We start from the raw sequence: 18,212 nt of genomic DNA on the forward strand, positions 1-18,212 counted from the left end.
AGGTCACTTATGTAAGATATAAAAATAAAATAGTGGAAATACAGTGAAACCTTTTGAAGTCCAAGTGTCATTAAGTCTCTAGTTTGCAATCTGTCTTCTTGCCAACATAAAGGATAAGGACCCAGCAAGAAATAGGATAAAATAGAGTTCTACTCTCCGGGGGAGTATCTAATTTTTGTTAATGAACTTGAAGTTCACAGAGTTCTTTAACACAGTAGGGCATCCCTCAAAGCTCATATGTTCCAGGAAGTCAGCCCGCCACTCTTAAAGGAGCTAACCCTGCTATCTCTTTCAAAAAAATATACTTTTAAGTTTCTAAGACGATATTAGAAACAATGCAGAGTAAGATACAAACAATTAAAAATTATTGTAAAAGTGAAAACAGATGCAGCTTCATTTTTTTTAAACCTGTGTTTATGGTTAAATAATAATTTATATTCCTCTACAATATATTTGAAAGATTTTAGGTTTTGTTCATTTTCTCATCTTGCAAATTTTTAAAAATAAGCATTAAACAGAGTACAGGATGCCAGTGCTGGTATTTCATAGACCTATAGGGATTGCACTTTAAATGTGCTTACTTAAATGCTGGCCTGTCAGCTCTGAGGGTTAGGAACCATAAATTGGTTTCCAAATCCAAATGACCTTTTTAGTGCCTTCTCGACACACTATCAGATAGTATTTGGTTCTTGCAGAATAAGGCCTGTAAATAATGCAGTAGTCCCAAAAGACTTTGTAGATGAACAAATTTCCTTTTAAAGTAGAGTACTGATGCAATAAATCCTGTAAATTAAATTAATCCACTTAATGCATTTCTACATAGTAGAAATACTAAAATAGAAGCGTTTCTTCAAATTTAACTTGTCTTCTACTTTGAAGAGCAACATAGTTGTTCTTTCTAAAAATTGTACCTGGTGTTGCTTGCAGATAAGCTGATTGAGGATACTATGCTATCTTCTATCACAATAATAAGAATTAAAAATTGGAGTCCATATTCTTGTTGGAGTAGCATGGTAAGTCATTGCTATAACACTGTTGTGCTTCCATAGTTTCGGAATGATTGTCCTCCAAAGATTAAAAAAAAGTTAAACTAATTCTGTTGACATACCTGAATATGATGATTTCTATTGTGATTCTTTTATTTAAATCACTGCCATATTTGATCTGACCAGAAGAGGAAAAAAATGGAATAAATAAACCTTTTATCTTTAGTTAGTGAAGAGTTCAGGAGATATTTCTTTATTTTGAAAATTATGCTCTAGTTTAAATCCACGTTTGTCTTTACAGAAATATCAAGAAATTGCAGAAAAAGCCAAGGAAAGATGTTCTGTCATTGAAAAAGCACGAGAGCAGCTGGTCCATGAAAATTCACAATTGAAAAGTATATTAATGCAGACACAAAAGGAACATGCGTCTCTGCTGGCAGCCTGTGCACTAATGGGTGGTGCCTTATATCCTCTATACAGCCGATTATGTGCCTTGTCTACACAAAGAGACTTTCTCCAGGATCAGGTCCACACCTATGAAGTACTCAAACAGGAAATTAGGACTCTGGTCAATGCTTTGTCTGATGTAGAGGGAAAGAGGCAAGATGAAGTGAAGATAAAGAAAAAGTATTTCAAAGGCATGATACGTGTGTTCCGGAAAGGTGTTATTGCAGTTCTGGCAGCTCACAGACTTCAAATTTTGGGACGGTCAAGTAGCTCTCTTTTCTCCTGGGTAGATGGTTTCAAAGAAGGCATAGGAATCCTAGTTTGCATAGGAGAGGCCAAGGGGAAACGTAATCTATCAAGTAAGATAATTGATATGTTATTTTATAATGTTATATCAGATTACACTGTTGGTTTGTTTGTTTATTTATTAATAATGTGTAAAGACAAATATAATGGTGACTTGACTTGAGAAGATATTTGTATGCACATATTGGATCTGAGACTCCCCCAAATACTAATATTTTCTATCTGTTTATTGAATAGCTGAAAATGAAGGTGGTGCTGTGTGTGTATATAATATCATCAGATATCTGTGATAGATTTTTATTACCTTTCCAGAACAAGAGGTTTCAAACATTTCAGTATTGTGCTACCTGGTTCACTGCCCTATGAAGTCTCCAAACAAATGGAGATCCAGAGAAAAGGTCCTAATTAAAAAGCCAAAGTGCTAATCTATGTTATATGTATTTCATACTAAAAATAAAATAGTATTTGTATGGGATTATTAAACCTTCGTTTGCAGAGTACAGTAACTGTAAAGATATTGTACATTTATTGAAGTATGAAAGTAAACAAAAACATATTTACTCATTTTATGGTTTCTCCAAGTAAGAGGAAGTGATAAAAGAACAAGTAATTATTTTCCCCTTTAACAGCTGAAGGTGGCATAGTGCATGTCAACACCAATTTCTAAAATTTCTTGAAAGAAAAGTAGAATCCTGGCATGAATTTTGTGTAAACTTTATTTTGATCAATTTCTTAAACTGAAGATTATAGTTTACCATATATCTCATCCAATGTTACTTTTTATTACATTTTGTTTCACAGAACACCAAAAGGAACAAATCCAATGTCTTCAAGCACTCAGCTGGTTTACTAGTTCTGACCTTCTTGCTGCAATAATCAGTTCGGTGGCTGAATTACAGGAAGTTGTTAGCAAAACAGGTAATTTTTAAATATATTGTTGCAGTAGAGAATATAAAAAGTGGTATGTTATGTGATTTCCTGTTTCTGGATTTTGTATTTTCAAATGTCTTTTCTTCTAGCTTAAATTTCTGGAGGTGGAAAGTTGTTCGGGGAGTCTAATTTTCTTAATCTTGATTGGTAGTTGTACTTGTTTTTTCTCTTTTGGATGCTTTTGTATATATATAACCACACCACCCACACATGGTCACATGTGGTAGTATGTAAATAATAACCCTATGCCACATGTGGTCAGTACTTCTGAATACTTAATAGCAAAAGCAGTAGTTACTTAAGATTGTATCACAAAATGAAGTGGTGAATATGATAGGGTTAACTTTGACATATAATGCATGTTTAATGTTTACTGTCATTTTAGCATTAGTTTATATCTCGCTTCTGTATTTTTTGTTTGTTAGCCTAACAGTTCAGTAATCGCTTACTTACCTGATTTCCAACATGGGTTGCAAAATATACCCTTTTATTCTTTCCCTCCATGCTCTTACAATTTTCCCACATCTCTCTCTATTTAGAGGTTTTCTTATTTAGTGATGTATAGATCGTCATCTTTATTGTTATTTCTTGTAACTCTCATAAGGTCCCAATCAGGATTAGGGCCCCATTATGCTGTATAAACAGCATCTGTAACTACCTGCATGGCAGATTGCATTGATTTCTAGAGAGTGGTAAACAAATATTTGATTCCCTAAATCCCAATACATCTGACCATAAAGGGAAATTAAAGCTTAGCCATTTTAATGAACCATATCTGGATGGTGATTGCCTCCATCTTCCAGTTCAAGATTCATAAAACTTTCTTTTAACTTCTCTGTAAATCTAGCCCAGCGTGGTCAGCCCTATTCAGATTAGGGATATCTAGTAGTTTTGAAATTCTTTCTGTAATATTAAAGAGATGAAGTGACCACTTACCCTAATATTCGTGAGGTACAGTGCATGAGACTCACAAGCAGTAGCTTGCTGCTTTGGTAGCTGCTCTCAACTGCACTAAACATTTGTTAATTACAAATTATTGTAAGACAACTCCTTAAATCTCATTAATTGTAGAATGGCCAAAAGCAGCCAAAGTTTACTGCTGGCCCATTTAGAGAAACTAATCTTGTGTATTGAAAGCCAGTAATTCGTGAGTTCAATTCCACTTCTTCCACTTACTCAGAGTGTGGCTTTGGGCAAGTTACTTCACCTTCCTTCCTGTGCCTCATCTATCTGTGTACATGGAAATAACAACGTTTCACAGTCTCATAAGAGGGTTCTGAAAATTAATTTGATTGTGTGTAAACTACTTTTAAGAAGTTCGCAAAAAGAAAAGGAGTTCTTGTGGCACCTTAGAGACTATCAAATTTATTTGAGCATAAGCTTTCATGAGCTACAGCTTTATGCATCCAATGAAGTGAGCTGTAGCTTATGCTCAAATAAATTGGTTAGTCTCTAAGGTGCCACAAGTACTCCTTTTCTTTTTGTGAATACAGACTAACATGGCTGCTACTCTGAAACCTTTTAAGAAGTTGTAGATCTAGCCTGATAGTCTGGGAGCAAATCTCATTCCGTGGACAGCTAGTTATAGAAAGGTCATTTGATTTGTAAAAATCTACAGAATCATAATTTCAATGGTGTTCACCCTCTGTGGCATGGCAAGAGGGGACTTGCTGCCACCCCAGCACCGGGTCTTCTGGTTGGTGGACATTTTGATGATACATGATTGGAAATGGGTCAGGTTAGGTATTATCCAAAAGCCTGGTCTCCCATGGCCACAATGGTAGCAAACATGACAAACCTGAAACAATTATGAAGATATATGTTTGAGAGCATGTTTAAAAATCAGGTTTTTTTTTTTTAAAAATCATACTTGAACACAGATGCATTGTTACATAAAAAAAAGACATTGATCTTTGGTAATCCTACATAAGTTGCCGTTGACATATACGACTGAAAACAGAAACCACTGCTAGACATAATGTCACACTGATCCTCATCTGTGCCCCAGTAGCACATCTTCATACAAGGCAGGTTGCTGGCCAAATATTTTCAGGGTGATGAGCATCTGGTCTTTGCACAGAAACATTTGGTTGGCTAAAGGATTGATTTGGGAGCTCATGGTATTTCACACATAACTAGTGCAATTGGTCCATCCTCCAAGACCCATCCATGCTCAACAGGGGAAGGTAGGTTTGGATGTGCTCAATCACCCTGAGCCATTCCATTACTTGATAGTTTTCCCTCTTGAGAGCAGGTATAAATGTCCCCCTTGTCAGTGGTAAGTTTTCTGTCTGTTTCTTGGAAAATATCCACAAACATAGCTCTGCAAGCTTCTTAATGTTGTCTTCTAATGATGGACTCTCCATACAAACATCTCCAGTGCATTTGTACCCTCATCAGTGACTATCTCAGCCATTCCAAGCACTTTCAGAGTGAGGAAATAGTCTTTAGAGGCTGAATTAAATGCCTTCCAGGTAAGATAATTTTGCCCTTTTCAGCCAACATTCCAGCAGTGTCACATTCTGAACAGGGGTGCTGGAACAGTTTGTATAGTGGGAGTGCTGAGAGCCACTGAACCAAACTGTAAACCCTGTGTATAATGGAAACTACTCCAAGCCAGGGGGTGCTGCTGCACCCCCAACATCTGTAGTTCCAGTATCTATGATCCTGAAAGGACATGGATTCCTAATAGGTTTTAATGGTCTGAATGATAGGAATACATCTCTGAGGGATATACAAGTGATTCTGTTCCCCAGTAGCAGGCACAAAACCAGAATCTTGCAGATGTCTTGGATCGCACCACACAGAGAACACTAGAACCTCTGTGTTTTGTGCAAAAATCTGGAGTTTAATAGACCCTCTCTCTGTAGCATTGATGGCATGCAAAATAATTTTAGTGTCAGTCTCCTCATGAAAACTACTGAGAAACTCCACTGAACAGCGTGAGGCAGCAGCTCTATGAAGCCATGCGACAACAAAATTCTTTTGAGTTCATATGCTGGAGCATTTTTCCTGCAAGGTATGTGATTAACTCATCCTTCGTGTGAGTATGAGACATTGTGATTTTGGAGATGTTTGTGGAATCAGTGATTTTTGTATTGGACAGGTGCAATACCGTGGAGTCTCTTCTTCTAGTAATATTTTAATTAATTTCTGTGCATACATGTCAAACACAAGGTGGATTTATATAGGTCCAGTATTTATTTTCTCTGTAGCCTCATAATGAAGCATTCAGCCAAGTCTCTGCAGGTGTTAATAGTTTTTGGTTTGTTGAGAGCTTGTACCTCAGCCATACAATCTGTGATTGCTACATTGAAAGGCCTCTGCTGGCATAAGTACCAGTCATGTTGTCAGTGGTGCTGGCTTAGAAGACCACGCAAGATGTGCATAAGTTAGCTTTTCGCCTGGCACATAATTGTTCCGTCGCATTCGAACATCAATCATGGTACTACGGAGAAGACGTACTTATTCAAAGTCTCACTTAGATTAACATCACGCTGAGAGCTGGACACAACTAAGAGACAAGCAAACAATGACCTGTCTCTGCTTACCTCTGTAATATACCCTGCCACCTTTTCTCTGACTTTCTTCTTTACATTCAAGCATAGCTTCATTATGTTTTTCTTGATTGAAGCCCATAGATTGATGGAGCCTTGGATAGTTCTTTGGGTTCTGAAGGCTTCATACAGGTCATGACCCAAAGTATCCATTCAACTGACATCTTTAGCTATCTCATCACTGAAGACTGCTTTCATCATGATATTAATGAGCTCCAGTCTGTTATGTGCACATTGGTTACCAGTGCAAGTAAGCTTACTCTGCAGATGGGGTTACTGGGGTTACAGATGTTACTTCTTGGGAAATCATCCTAGCACTGTTTAATGTTTTGTTTTGAAATTCAATGGAGTTCTGGGTTTGTCAGGAAAACTAAGAGCATTTGGATGCTATGTTATGCCCACCAAACACCCCAATGAATTTCATTGCTCTGTTTTTGTGTTCAACGGCTCTACCTCAACCAAGTGCACAGAATTTCCATTTCAAAATTCCTCCCATGTGTCAAAGTCAGACTTTTCTACACCTCCTATTTCAGTGAGGTACTAGGCAATCATTGCAGAATAGCTGGTTAAATCTAAAGCAAAAGTGGTGCAAGGTGCAAATTCCAGTTAGCAGATTGAATAAAGTGCAGCAAAGACTTTTCCACAGAGCTGGCACTTGCCCTGGCATTTTTAACTTTTTCCTGGTGCCTGATGTACTTCTTTTCCAACCTTGCCAAATTCAGCTTATAGGTGCACTGCTTATAGCAGTTATAAGGCCCCTGGACGATCGAGGTACAAAAGGAGCACTTAAAGACGTTAAAGTCATTGCAGAGAAACTAAATGAATTCTTTGCTTCAGTCTTCATGGCTGAGGTTGTTAGGGAGATTCCCAAACTTGAGCCGTCCTTTGTAGGTGACAAATCTGAAGAATTGTCACAGATTGAAGTGTCATTAGAGGAGGTTTTGGAATTAATTGAGAAACTTAACAGTAACAAGTCACCGGGATCAGATGGCATTCGCCCAAGAATTCTGAAAGAACTCAAATGTGAAATTGCAGAACTATTAATTATGGTTTATAACCTGTCCTTTAAATCAGCTTCTGTACCCAATGACTGGAAGATAGCTAATGTAGCGCCAATATTTAAGAAGAGCTCTAGAGGTGATCCCAGCAATTACAGACCGGTAAGTCTAATGTCAGTACCGGGCAAATTAGTTGAAACAAGATTAAGAATGGTTTCAGAGTAACAGCCGTGTTATTCTGTATTCGCAAAAAGAAAAGGAGTACTTGTGGCACCTTAGAGACTAACCAATTTATTTGAGCATAAGCTTTCGTGAGCTACAGCTCACTTCATCGGATGCATACTGTGGAAAGTGTAGAAGATCTTTTTATATACACACAAAGCATGAAAAAATACCTCCTCCCACCCCACTCTCCTGCTGGTAATAGCTTATCTAAAGTGATCACTCTCCTTACAATGTGTATGATAATCAAGGTGGGCCATTTCCAGCACAAATCCAGGGTTTAACAAGAACGTCTGGGGGGGTGGGTAGGAAAAAACAAGGGGAAATAGGTTACCTTGCATAATGACTTAGCCACTCCCAGTCTCTATTCAAGCCTAAGTTAATTGTATCCAATTTGCAAATGAATTCCAATTCAACAGTTTCTCGCTGGAGTCTGGATTTGAAGTTTTTTTTGTTGTAATATAGCAACTTTCATGTCTGTAATCGTGTGACCAGAGAGATTGAAGTGTTCTCCGACTGGTTTATGAATGTTATAATTCTTGACATCTGATTTGTGTGTATATAAAAAGATCTTCTACACTTTCCACAGTATGCATCCGAAGAAGTGAGCTGTAGCTCACGAAAGCTTATGCTCAGATAAATTGGTTAGTCTCTAAGGTGCCACAAGATTAAGAATAAAATTGTCAGACTCATAGAAGAACATAAATTGTTGGGCAAAAGTCAACATGGCTTCTGTAAAGGAAAATCATGTTTTACTAATCTATTAGAGTTCTTTGAAGGGGTCAACAAACTTGTGGACAAGGGGGATCCAGTGGATATAGTGTACTTAGATTTCCAGAAAGCCTTTGACAAGGTCTCTCACCAAAGGTTCTTACGTAAATTAGGTTGTCATGGGATAAGAGGGAAGATCCTTTCATGGACTAAGAACTAGTTAGAAGACAGGGAACAAAGCTTAGGAATAAATGGTAAATTTTCAGAATGGAGAGGGGTAACTAGTGGTGTTCCCCAAGGGTCAGTCCTCGGACCAATCCTATTCAATTTATTCATAAATGATCTGGAGAAAGGGGTAAACAGTGAGGTGGTAAAGTTTGCAGATGATACGAAACTGCTCAAGATAGTTAAGACCAAAACAGACTGTGAAAAACTTCAAAAAGATCTCACAAAACTAAGTGATTGGGCAACAAAATGGCAAATGAAATTTAATTTGCATAAATGTAAAGTAATGCACATTGGAAAAAATAGCCCCAACTATATATACAATATGATGGGGGCTAATTTAGCTACAACTAATCAGGAGAAAGATCTTGGAGTTATTGTGGATAGTTCTCTGAAGACGTCCACGCAGTGTGCAGTGACAGTGAAAAAAGCAAACAGGATGTGAGGGATCATTAAAAAAGGGATAGAGAATAAAATGGAGAATATCTTATTGCCCTTATATAAATCCATGGCACGCCCACATCTTGAATACTGCGTACAGATGTGGTCTCCTCATCTGAAAAAAGATATACTGGCATTAGAAAAGGTTCAGAAAAGGGCAACTAAAATTATTAGGGTTTTGGAACGGGTCCCATATGAGGAGAGATGAAAGAGGCTAGGACTTTCCAGCTTGGAAAAGAGAAGACTAAGGGGGGATATGATAGAGGTATATAAAATCATGAGTGGTGTGGAAAAAGTGAATAAGGAAAAGTTATTTATTCCCATAATATAAGAACTAGGGGCCACCAAATGAAATAAATGGGTAGCAGGTTTAAAACAAATAAAAGGAAGTTCTTCACACAACGCACAGTCAACCTGTGGAACTCCTTGCCTGAGGAGGTTGTAAAGGCTAGGACTATAACAGGGTTTAAAAGAGACATAGATAAATTCATGGAGGTTAAGTCCATTAATGGCTATTAGCCAGGATGGGTAAGGAATGGTGTCCCTAGCCTCTGTTTGTCAGAGGGTGGAGATGGATGGCAGGAGAGAGATCACTAGATCATTACCTATTAGGTTCACTCCCTCTGGGGCACCTGGCATTGCCTACTGTCAGCAGACAGAATACTGGGCTGGATGAATCTTTGGTCTGACCCAGTATGGCCATTTGTATGTTCTTATGTAAGAATTATCAGACACATAAAGGAACACGATATGTTGGGGAAGTTTCAACACAGCTTTTGTAAAGGAAATCATGCCTCCCCAATCTATTAGAAGTCTTTGATGGTGTCAACAAGCATGTGAACAAGAGTGACCCAGATGATACAGTGTACATGGACTTTCAGAAAGCATTTGACTAGGTCTTATACCAAAGGCTCTTAAAGAAAGTAAGTATCCTAGTCCTGGGATAAGAGGGAAGGTGGTCTCATGGATCAGTAACTGGTTAAGACAGGAAACAAATAAGAAAAACTGGTCCATTTTCACACTGGAAAGTGGTAAATGGTGTCCTGCAAGGATCTGTACTGGGACTAGTGCTGTTCCACTATTCATAAATGATCTGGAAAAGGGGTAAACGGTGAGGTGGCAAAGTTTGCAGATGACACAAAATTATTCAAGATAGTTAAGTTAAAGCTGACTGCAAAGCGATCTCACAAAACTGGGTGACTGGACAACAAAATGGAAATTCAATGTTGATAAATGCAAAGTAATGCACTTTGGAAAACATAATCCCAACTATACATACAAAATGATTGGGTCTAAATTAGCTGTTGCAACTTATGAAAGAGATCTTGGAGTCATTGTGGATAGTTCTCTGAAAGCATCTACTCAATGTGCAGCGGCAGTCAAAAAAGCTAACAGAATGTTAGGAACCACTAGGAAAGGGATAAAAAGACAGAAAATATCATAATGCTACTTTATAAATCCATGGGTAGCCTATACCTTGAATACTGCATGCAGTTCGGGTCACCTCATCTCAAAAAAAAAAGAAAAAAAAAGATACATTAGAATTGGAAAAAATACAGAGAAGAGCAGCATAAATGATTTGGGGTTTGGAACAGCTTCCATTTGAGGAGAGATTAAAAAAACTGGGACTGTTCACTTTAGAAAGAAGACAACTAATGAGAAATATGATAGAGTACAATAAAATCTTGAATGGTGTGGAGAAAGTGAATAAGGAAGGAATTTATGCCTCTCATAACACAAAAACCAGAGATCACTAAATGAAATTAATAGGCAGCAGGTTTAAAACTAACATAAGAAAGTACTTTTGCATTGCAAGGGGATGTTGTGAAGACCAAAAATATAACTGGGTTCAAAAGGGAATTAGGTAAATTCATGGAGGATAGGTCCATCAATGGCTGTTAGGCAACTAGTCAGAGATGCAACCCCATGCTCTGGGTGTCCCTAAACTCTTACTGCCAGAAGCTGGGACTTGATAACAGGATGGATCATTGGATAGTTGCCCTGTTCTGTTCATTCCCTCTGAAGCATTTGGCACTGGCCACTGTCAGAAGACAAGATATTGGGCTAGGTGGTCATTGGTCTGACCCAGTATGGCCATTATTATGCTAACATGTAACGTGCCACCGAGCATTCTTTTTAACCAAGTCCTTTGTGGTGGTATTCTCAAAAGATTCAGCTACTAGTTGGTACTTTTCATCTTGCAATTTTTGCCTAAACATTATCAAGACTAAAGTAAAAACAAAGATTTTTTTTTAAATAAATTACTTTTGATTACGTATAATTACGTTATGTAATGCATGTTGTGTAACTATGTGCATACTGTTTGCAGATGGAGTCCATTAATTTCTGGCTGGATGCTGACATCTTAACTGGTGCCTCATTGCAACTCTTTTGGCATAATAAAGCTGATAATCCATACCACTGAACCACTTATGTTTTACTAATGATGGCAAAATCAACTTGAAGCACTCTTTCTATAGATATCATCAGATTAGGCCTGAATGAAGACTGGTTGGGTCATTACAAAACCTAAACTTAATTTCCCCAATACTAATGTCTCCCTACTGTTACTCACACCTTCTTGTCAACTGTAATGGGCCGCTCTCTTACCACTTCAGAAGCTATTTCTCCTCCCTTGGTATCCTGCTGTTAATTGATTTATCTTGGTAGACTGACCTAACACTTGGTAAAGCAACCCACATCCTTTCATGTCTTTGTACCTGCTCCTGTATCTTTTACTTCATACATCTGATGAAGTGGGTTCTAGCCCACGGAAGCTTATGCCCAAATAAATTTGTTAGTCTCTAAGGTGCCATAAGGACTCCTTGTTTTCTTTCTCTAGTATTCTGTAACATTAAAAAATCTGGTATTATCTACTATTAACTGGTAACACAGTACTATCACAACTTAACTTTGTGAGGGCTTGGTGTTAGACCTGTCTGTGTTAAAGTATAATATAAAAATTATGTTTTTAAGCATTTTCTTGAATATATATCTACATAATTGTTCTAGGTTTGTCATGTTTGATACCATTGTGTTTGTGGGAGAAAGGGCTTTCGAATGACACCAACTGACATTTTGTTATCAAAATTTCCACCAGCTGCAAGATTTGGAGCCGAGACAGCAGCAAGTCCCCCCTGCCATGCCACAGCAGGTGATACCATTGAAATTACAATTCTGGAGAGTTTTACAAATCAAGTAACACCTCCCTTCCCTTACTATCATTAACTTGCCCATGGAATTACACATGGTCCAGACTATGATTTGATTCATTGCTAGCCAGAAAGACAGTAAAAGCTTTTACTTGCGAGTTTGGAATATCCAAAACATCCAGATTCAGAGTGCTGGTTTGTGTACTCATATGTTGGTCAAAAACATCAAATAAGGTATCCAGTCAACATTTCAAGGCTTCAGGTAGTTGTTCCTTAATGAACATGGGAGATCTTTTGTTTCATTATCCGTTTCCCCTCTAGTGGAAAACCTGATTATTCTCAACATACTGAAAACTCTCTTTAACTGCTCTTATGTCTGAAATGTTCAGAGCACACCCTGAATGAACACCTAATTCTTCCTGAATGCTCTAACCCGGGGTCGGCAACCTTTCAGAAGTGGTGGGCCAAGTCTTCATTTATTCACTTTAATTTAAGGTTTTGCGTGCCAGTAATACATTTTAACGTTTTTCAGAAGGTCTCTTTCTATAAGTCTATATATTCTATAACTAAACAATTGTTGTATGTAAAGTAAACAAGGTTTTCAAAATGTTTAAGAAGCGTCATTTAAAATTAAATTAAAATGCTGATCTTACGCCGCCGACCTGCTTAGCCCGCTGCCAGTCTGGGGTTCCGTCTGCCGGCTCCTGCCAGCCAGGGTCCCGGCTGCTGGCCTGGGATCCCAGCCCTGCCCACATAGAGTGGGTACCTACTTCCTCCCTGGTTCTAGCTCATTCTCTTCCTCTCTCTCTGCACTGAGCTGAGGGTGGGAGTGCACTGAGCACAGGGCTGGGGGTGAAGGAGCAGGCTGGGGTTGGGGTGCAGGATCTGGCCAGGAGCTAGAATGAGGGAGGGGGCTCAGGGTTGGGGTAGGAGGTTTGGATGTGGAGTGCTTACCCGGGCAGCTCCCATTTGGTGCGAGGGGTGCAGGTAGGAATGGGGGGGTGCAGGAGCTCCCGTTTGGTGCTCACTGTGGAGGTGAGAATGGGGGGGGGTACAAGAGTCAGGGCATGAGGTGTGGGGGGGATGGGTATGTGTGGGGGTACAGGAGTCAGGGCAGGGGGCTGGGGGTGTTTGAGGAAGGTATAGGAGTCAGGGCATAGAGTGTGGGAGGCTGGGTATGTGTGGGGGTGCTGGAGTTAAGGCTGCGGTAGTGGAGGGTGCAGGGGTCAGGGCAGAGTGCTGAGTGTGTGTGAGGGGGGTGCAAGGTTCATGGCAGAGGCCTGGGGTGTGTGTGAGGGGGGTGCAGGGGTCAGGGCAGAGGGCTGGGGGTGTGGGCTGGGGTTGTGGGGGTGCTCCCAGCCCCCTGCCCAGAGCGGCTCACGGCAGGGGGCTGGAGGGAATATGCCCTGATTCCACACCCCGTCCCCAAGGCCCCATCCCCACCTTCTCCCCGGAGCTGTGAGCACACTGCGGCTCCACTTCTCCCGCTCCCTCGCAAGGGCCATCAGCTGATCGGCGGTAGGGGGGGAGAGGGGAGCTTGCCTGCCCTGCAGCAGCAGCCGCTGCCGGCAGCAGGACCAAGCTTCTTCAACCTGCCCCCGCGTGGAGAGGCAGAGAAGAGTGGGCCGGGGCGGGCAGGATTTTTCATGGCACGCTGCTGCCTGCCGGGATCCCGGCCTGGGTTCGGCAGCGGGCTCTGAGCGGGGCCGGCGGCTGGGACCCGGCAGGCAGCAGCGTGCCATTAAAAATTGGCTGGCGTGCCATGTTTGGCACGCATGCCATAGGTTGCCGACCCTTGCTCTAATCAAAGCTGATCGAAAGGCTATATTTCCAAACGAGTTATGCTCCTAAGCCATGCTCTGGCCACTACGTGCAAAGTGGTCCTAAAACAGTCCTATCCAACCTTGGAGGGTCTCTTGAATGGTGGACTCTCAGGAAGAATATAGACACCGTGGTGGCTCCTACCTACCTCCCTGCCATCAGAGAAAAGAAGTCGTGGTCAGAGTGTCCGTACATCCTGTAGAGAACTGACTGTTATAATAGCAGCCTTAAGGCCGCTTCAAATTTGTGTCAGGCACTGGGCTTCTGCAGAGCACATCCGGGATTAGAGGAAGACAAACGCCACTCCTACTTCTAAGTTGTGCCCGATGCCTTCCAACCACAGCTAAGGACCTTGGGTCCCATGGCGCTGTGCCCAGCTGTGCTTTGCAAACAATGAGCTGAAAGTTCTTAATCACCAGTGGCTTTAGTATTTGATGCGTTTGGCCTGGGAACGTAGGAATTGCCATAGCAAGTCTGGCCCAGGGGGTCTGTGTAATCCAGTGTCATGTCTTTGACAGTGGACAGCACCAGTTCCTTCTGGAGGAAGGTACAGAAATCCCTGTAATGAACAATTTTGGAATAACCTGTCATCAAGGGAAGTTTCTTACTTACTCTGGAAAGTTAGTATTTGGCTAATGACCTAAAGCATGATGGTTTCTGTATCCCGTATATTTTAACATTTTTAGTGTACTCTGTATGTTCTCATTAATCAGATAAATGTTTAATCTTTTTTTAATCCTGGTGAACTTTTGACTTCACTGATGTTGTTTTGTGGCATGGGGTTACACAAATTAATTATGTTTTGTATATGCAAGGCAGCATTTGACTCTTTGCAATGTTCTTATGATCCTTCATTGCTCTTTGCTCCCTGGTATTCCTATAGCCACAAATATTCTAACAGAAATTAAATATATCAGAAGTGAGGAAGCAGGACTGCAAGAAAGTAAAGAAAATTGAGGAGTAGAGACACTGTGATATACCCAAGATCAAACAGCAAATGGGCTCCAGAAAGCCAGGAACAGAACCAAGTCTCCTCACTTCCATTTCCATGCCCTGGCCACCAGATCATCCTGATATCCAGTAACTCAAATTCACATCCCAACACTGCCAATTCAAGCCTTTTGGAACAATGTTTGCACTGTATGTCAAAATGCATAGGAGCCAGTTACACAGGAGTGCATGCATTCCTGTATCTGGACAAGTGGCTGATCAATGACAGCACTTCAAAAAGGATTTCAAAGATAAGTCATATCAGCATTGAGGTGCTGAAATCACTAACTTTCTTATACTACTCAGATCCCCAAGTTGTTTTGCTGATACTAGAATATATAGGAGTCCTGCTAGCCATTGTTTAGATGAAATCCTTGTTGTTTAAGAGTCAGACACTGTAGAATTCATGGTCAGAATAAAAGAGGCATGAGAGGCCTCAGGAAGTCATGTAGTTTTATATAGGGTTGGAATGGTTTATCTTTAGATTTACTTTAAAAGCCCTTTTAAAGTGCATTTTTTCTTTTGTTTTTTTTAAAATACAAATTGTACTTCATTAGCACTCAGAGAAACCAATCAATGAATACAGATATTGTCTGCTGTAACATAAACTGAATTTCTGAAGCTTTGTATGAATATTTTAGTTCCTCTGTAGTATTAATCAGTTTATTCTTTCCCTTCATTCTGTTTCACTCAAAACAAAACAGAATTCTCCCTCCACCTGTCACAAGAGGAAGGTTTGTCACTTTTCATTGCCTTTTGCTTCATTTGTTTAATAAAGAATTGATTGCTCTTTGTACTGTAACTTTATTTGTGTAAGCCATTTCTTACATGCTCATCATAACATAAATTATTGCTTTTATTGTAATTCCCTGATAGTCTGTGGCCAGGTACTTAAAGTGTATATGTTCTTTTTCCACTTCTTATAGATATAGAAGGATACGGTACCTTATGGAATTACACTGTATTCTCATTTCACCTTGCAAAGCAGTCAGTAAATCACACCAACAAATTTCTGTGTTTTAGTCAAAACCATTATTCATTAAAAATTAACTAGAGGTGATTGTGATGGGTTGGACCCCTTGGAAGCCACCTGATGTGCTGAGGTACCACTGAGTCTACCTGTTCTGCTAACATGGGCCCTCCTTTAACCTGTCTTGCTGAGCCAGGCTCTTAAAACCTCCTCTAACACACACACAGGCAGGGCCACTCCCAGCTGCAGATGAGCTCCGGGAGGACTCGGCTTCAGGGACTTGCTCCAACACTCAGATGTCCACCTCCCTTGGAGTGCAGATCCAAAGATATATCATGAAATTTGCCCCTTCCCTCAATATGGAGAGAGGTGCACACTTCTTACCCCCCCACACACACACCCGTTAATAATTACAGAAACTGGGTTTAATAATAAAACAATTTTTTTTTAACTGTAAAAGGCAGATTTTAAGTGGTAAAAGGGATAACAAACAGAACAAAGAAGACTACTAAGCAAATGAAATCAAACACGCAAACTAAGCTAGTTTCACTAAAGAAATTGGTTACAGTTAGTATTTCTCACCCTAGATATTGTTGCAGGCAGTTTGCAAAGTTTCTGTGGTTTAGAGTTCCAGTTATATTCCTTTTCAGACTAGACCCTTGTTTCAGTCTGGACTCCCCCCGCCTTCCCTTTTGCAGTCTTTCTTCTTGGGCAGATAGGCCACGGAGAGGAGAAGTACTGTTAGCCTTCCTTCCCACCCTTAAATAGGATTTACATGAGGCAGGAATCCTTTGTGTCCCAAACTTGACCTCCCTTCCCTTACATTGGAAAGTTACAGGAAGTCTCAGGTAATGTTTTAGTATCAGGAGACAAGACCACCTGACTCTGTAGGATCACCGCGTCCATGAGTCAGTGGCAGTATGAAGCGTCCACAGGAAGGCCAAGCTTTTCACAGTCTATCGTCCTCGCTGATGGGCCATCTGCCCTGTCTGGCTTTTCCATTGTTGTACCTGTAGTGTTAGCAGTGGGTGTCACCCAAAGTAGCATAGTTGAAATACAGATATATAGTTAATATTGCTAACTTCAGATACAGAAAGGTTACAGGCATACAAATTGAATAATCACATTCAGTAAATCATAACCTTTCCAATGATATCTCACATGAGCCATCTTGCATAAAGTATATTTCAGTTATGTCATATTCATATCATAAGTATATTTTTATAAAGGATATGGAATAGCACATCAGTGATGCTTTGATTTTATGCTCCCCAACCTATCAAAGTTTATCTCTCTGCTAATCTTCAAAATCAAAAGTCTACATATTCTGTCTGGTGGCATACAAAATCTCTCTCTTTTTTAGTGAAACCATAATTTCAAATTGCTACAATACAAGTGACAAAATATGGTGCAATGTAGATGCATTGTCATGCAAAGAGTATTTTGATTTGATCATGTGCTATAATATTCTTTGTTCACTTATGATTGATTCTACCTGTATAATTTCGATAATGCTCTGGTACCCATTGTAAAGAATGCTCTATAAGTCTTCATGTTCCATTTGTTTGAACCTTTTGATTTTATCCTTTTAGCGTAAAGAAGAATTCTTTGTTTTAAAGAAACTGTCTTGTTTTTTCTGCTTGCGCTTTAAAGAAAATATTTTAATTCACTACAGCAACAGGAGATCTGGTGTACTACTGAATGTAAATAAGTTCCTGCATACTTGTCGTCTTACACTGATAGTATCATAAGACAAGTAATGACAGATTAAGACCTGCCTAGCAGAGGGAAAACTAAATTACAAGACTTTTATTAAGGCATAAATAAACCTATTAACCGTTATCTGGAATACCAATTAGTAGAAGGAGCACTGACAATTTTATTTATCAACATTAAACACAATTATTAATTACAGACCTGACGAATCTAGCAGTAAGCAGGACATGTTGGGTGTGCTGGGGCCTTAAGTCCATTATATGAGAAGGATGATTACCAAAATCCTGTGGGAAAATAAGTAATTGTAGCTGTAAAATTTTAATTGCCTTGGAATAAGGTAAATTATATTCTCTTGTCTCAGAATATAAATAGTATGGCATTAAGGTACCAAGCCTCACTAGTTTTAAACAGCAAATTATTTAGACAACTATGCTGGAAAAAAAGAAGAAAAACAGTTCTAAATTTGCATTTTAAATATTGCAATAAAGTGATTTACCTTCTGCTGTCAAATGTGTGAACACATACAAAGATATTTGTCATACAGTATATAGTTTGCGTCCATCAGAAACGTTTGCATTTTATTAATCCAAAGGTTGGACTATACAAGAAAAAGGACTTAAAATACAGTATTGGAGGAGAACACAGAATTATTTGGTAAAAAATTACATATTAACAAAATAATTATTTTTATTGGGTCAAATTCTGCCCTCATGTTTGTACATGTAGCTCCAGTGGTAGTC

General features: G+C 39.5%; 1 protein-coding gene across 5 annotated transcripts in view; it reads left to right on the top strand.

The window, feature by feature from the left end:
• CCDC171 (coiled-coil domain containing 171) overlaps window positions 1-18,212 on the top strand; it is a 226,184-nt gene that overhangs the window by 104,863 nt on the left and 103,109 nt on the right. For all 5 annotated transcript variants that reach the window (XM_084628107.1, XM_084628108.1, XM_084628104.1 and 2 more), the window contains exons 17-18: window positions 1,288-1,792; window positions 2,541-2,657. In XM_084628107.1, the coding sequence (XP_084484233.1) occupies window positions 1,288-1,792; window positions 2,541-2,657 (622 nt within the window). The remainder of the gene's footprint in view (window positions 1-1,287; window positions 1,793-2,540; window positions 2,658-18,212) is intronic.

The sequence above is a fragment of the Lepidochelys olivacea genome (assembly GCF_965140295.1).
Source record: "Lepidochelys olivacea isolate rLepOli2 genome assembly, chromosome: 5".
In the NCBI taxonomy this organism is placed as follows: Eukaryota; Metazoa; Chordata; order Testudines; family Cheloniidae; genus Lepidochelys; species Lepidochelys olivacea.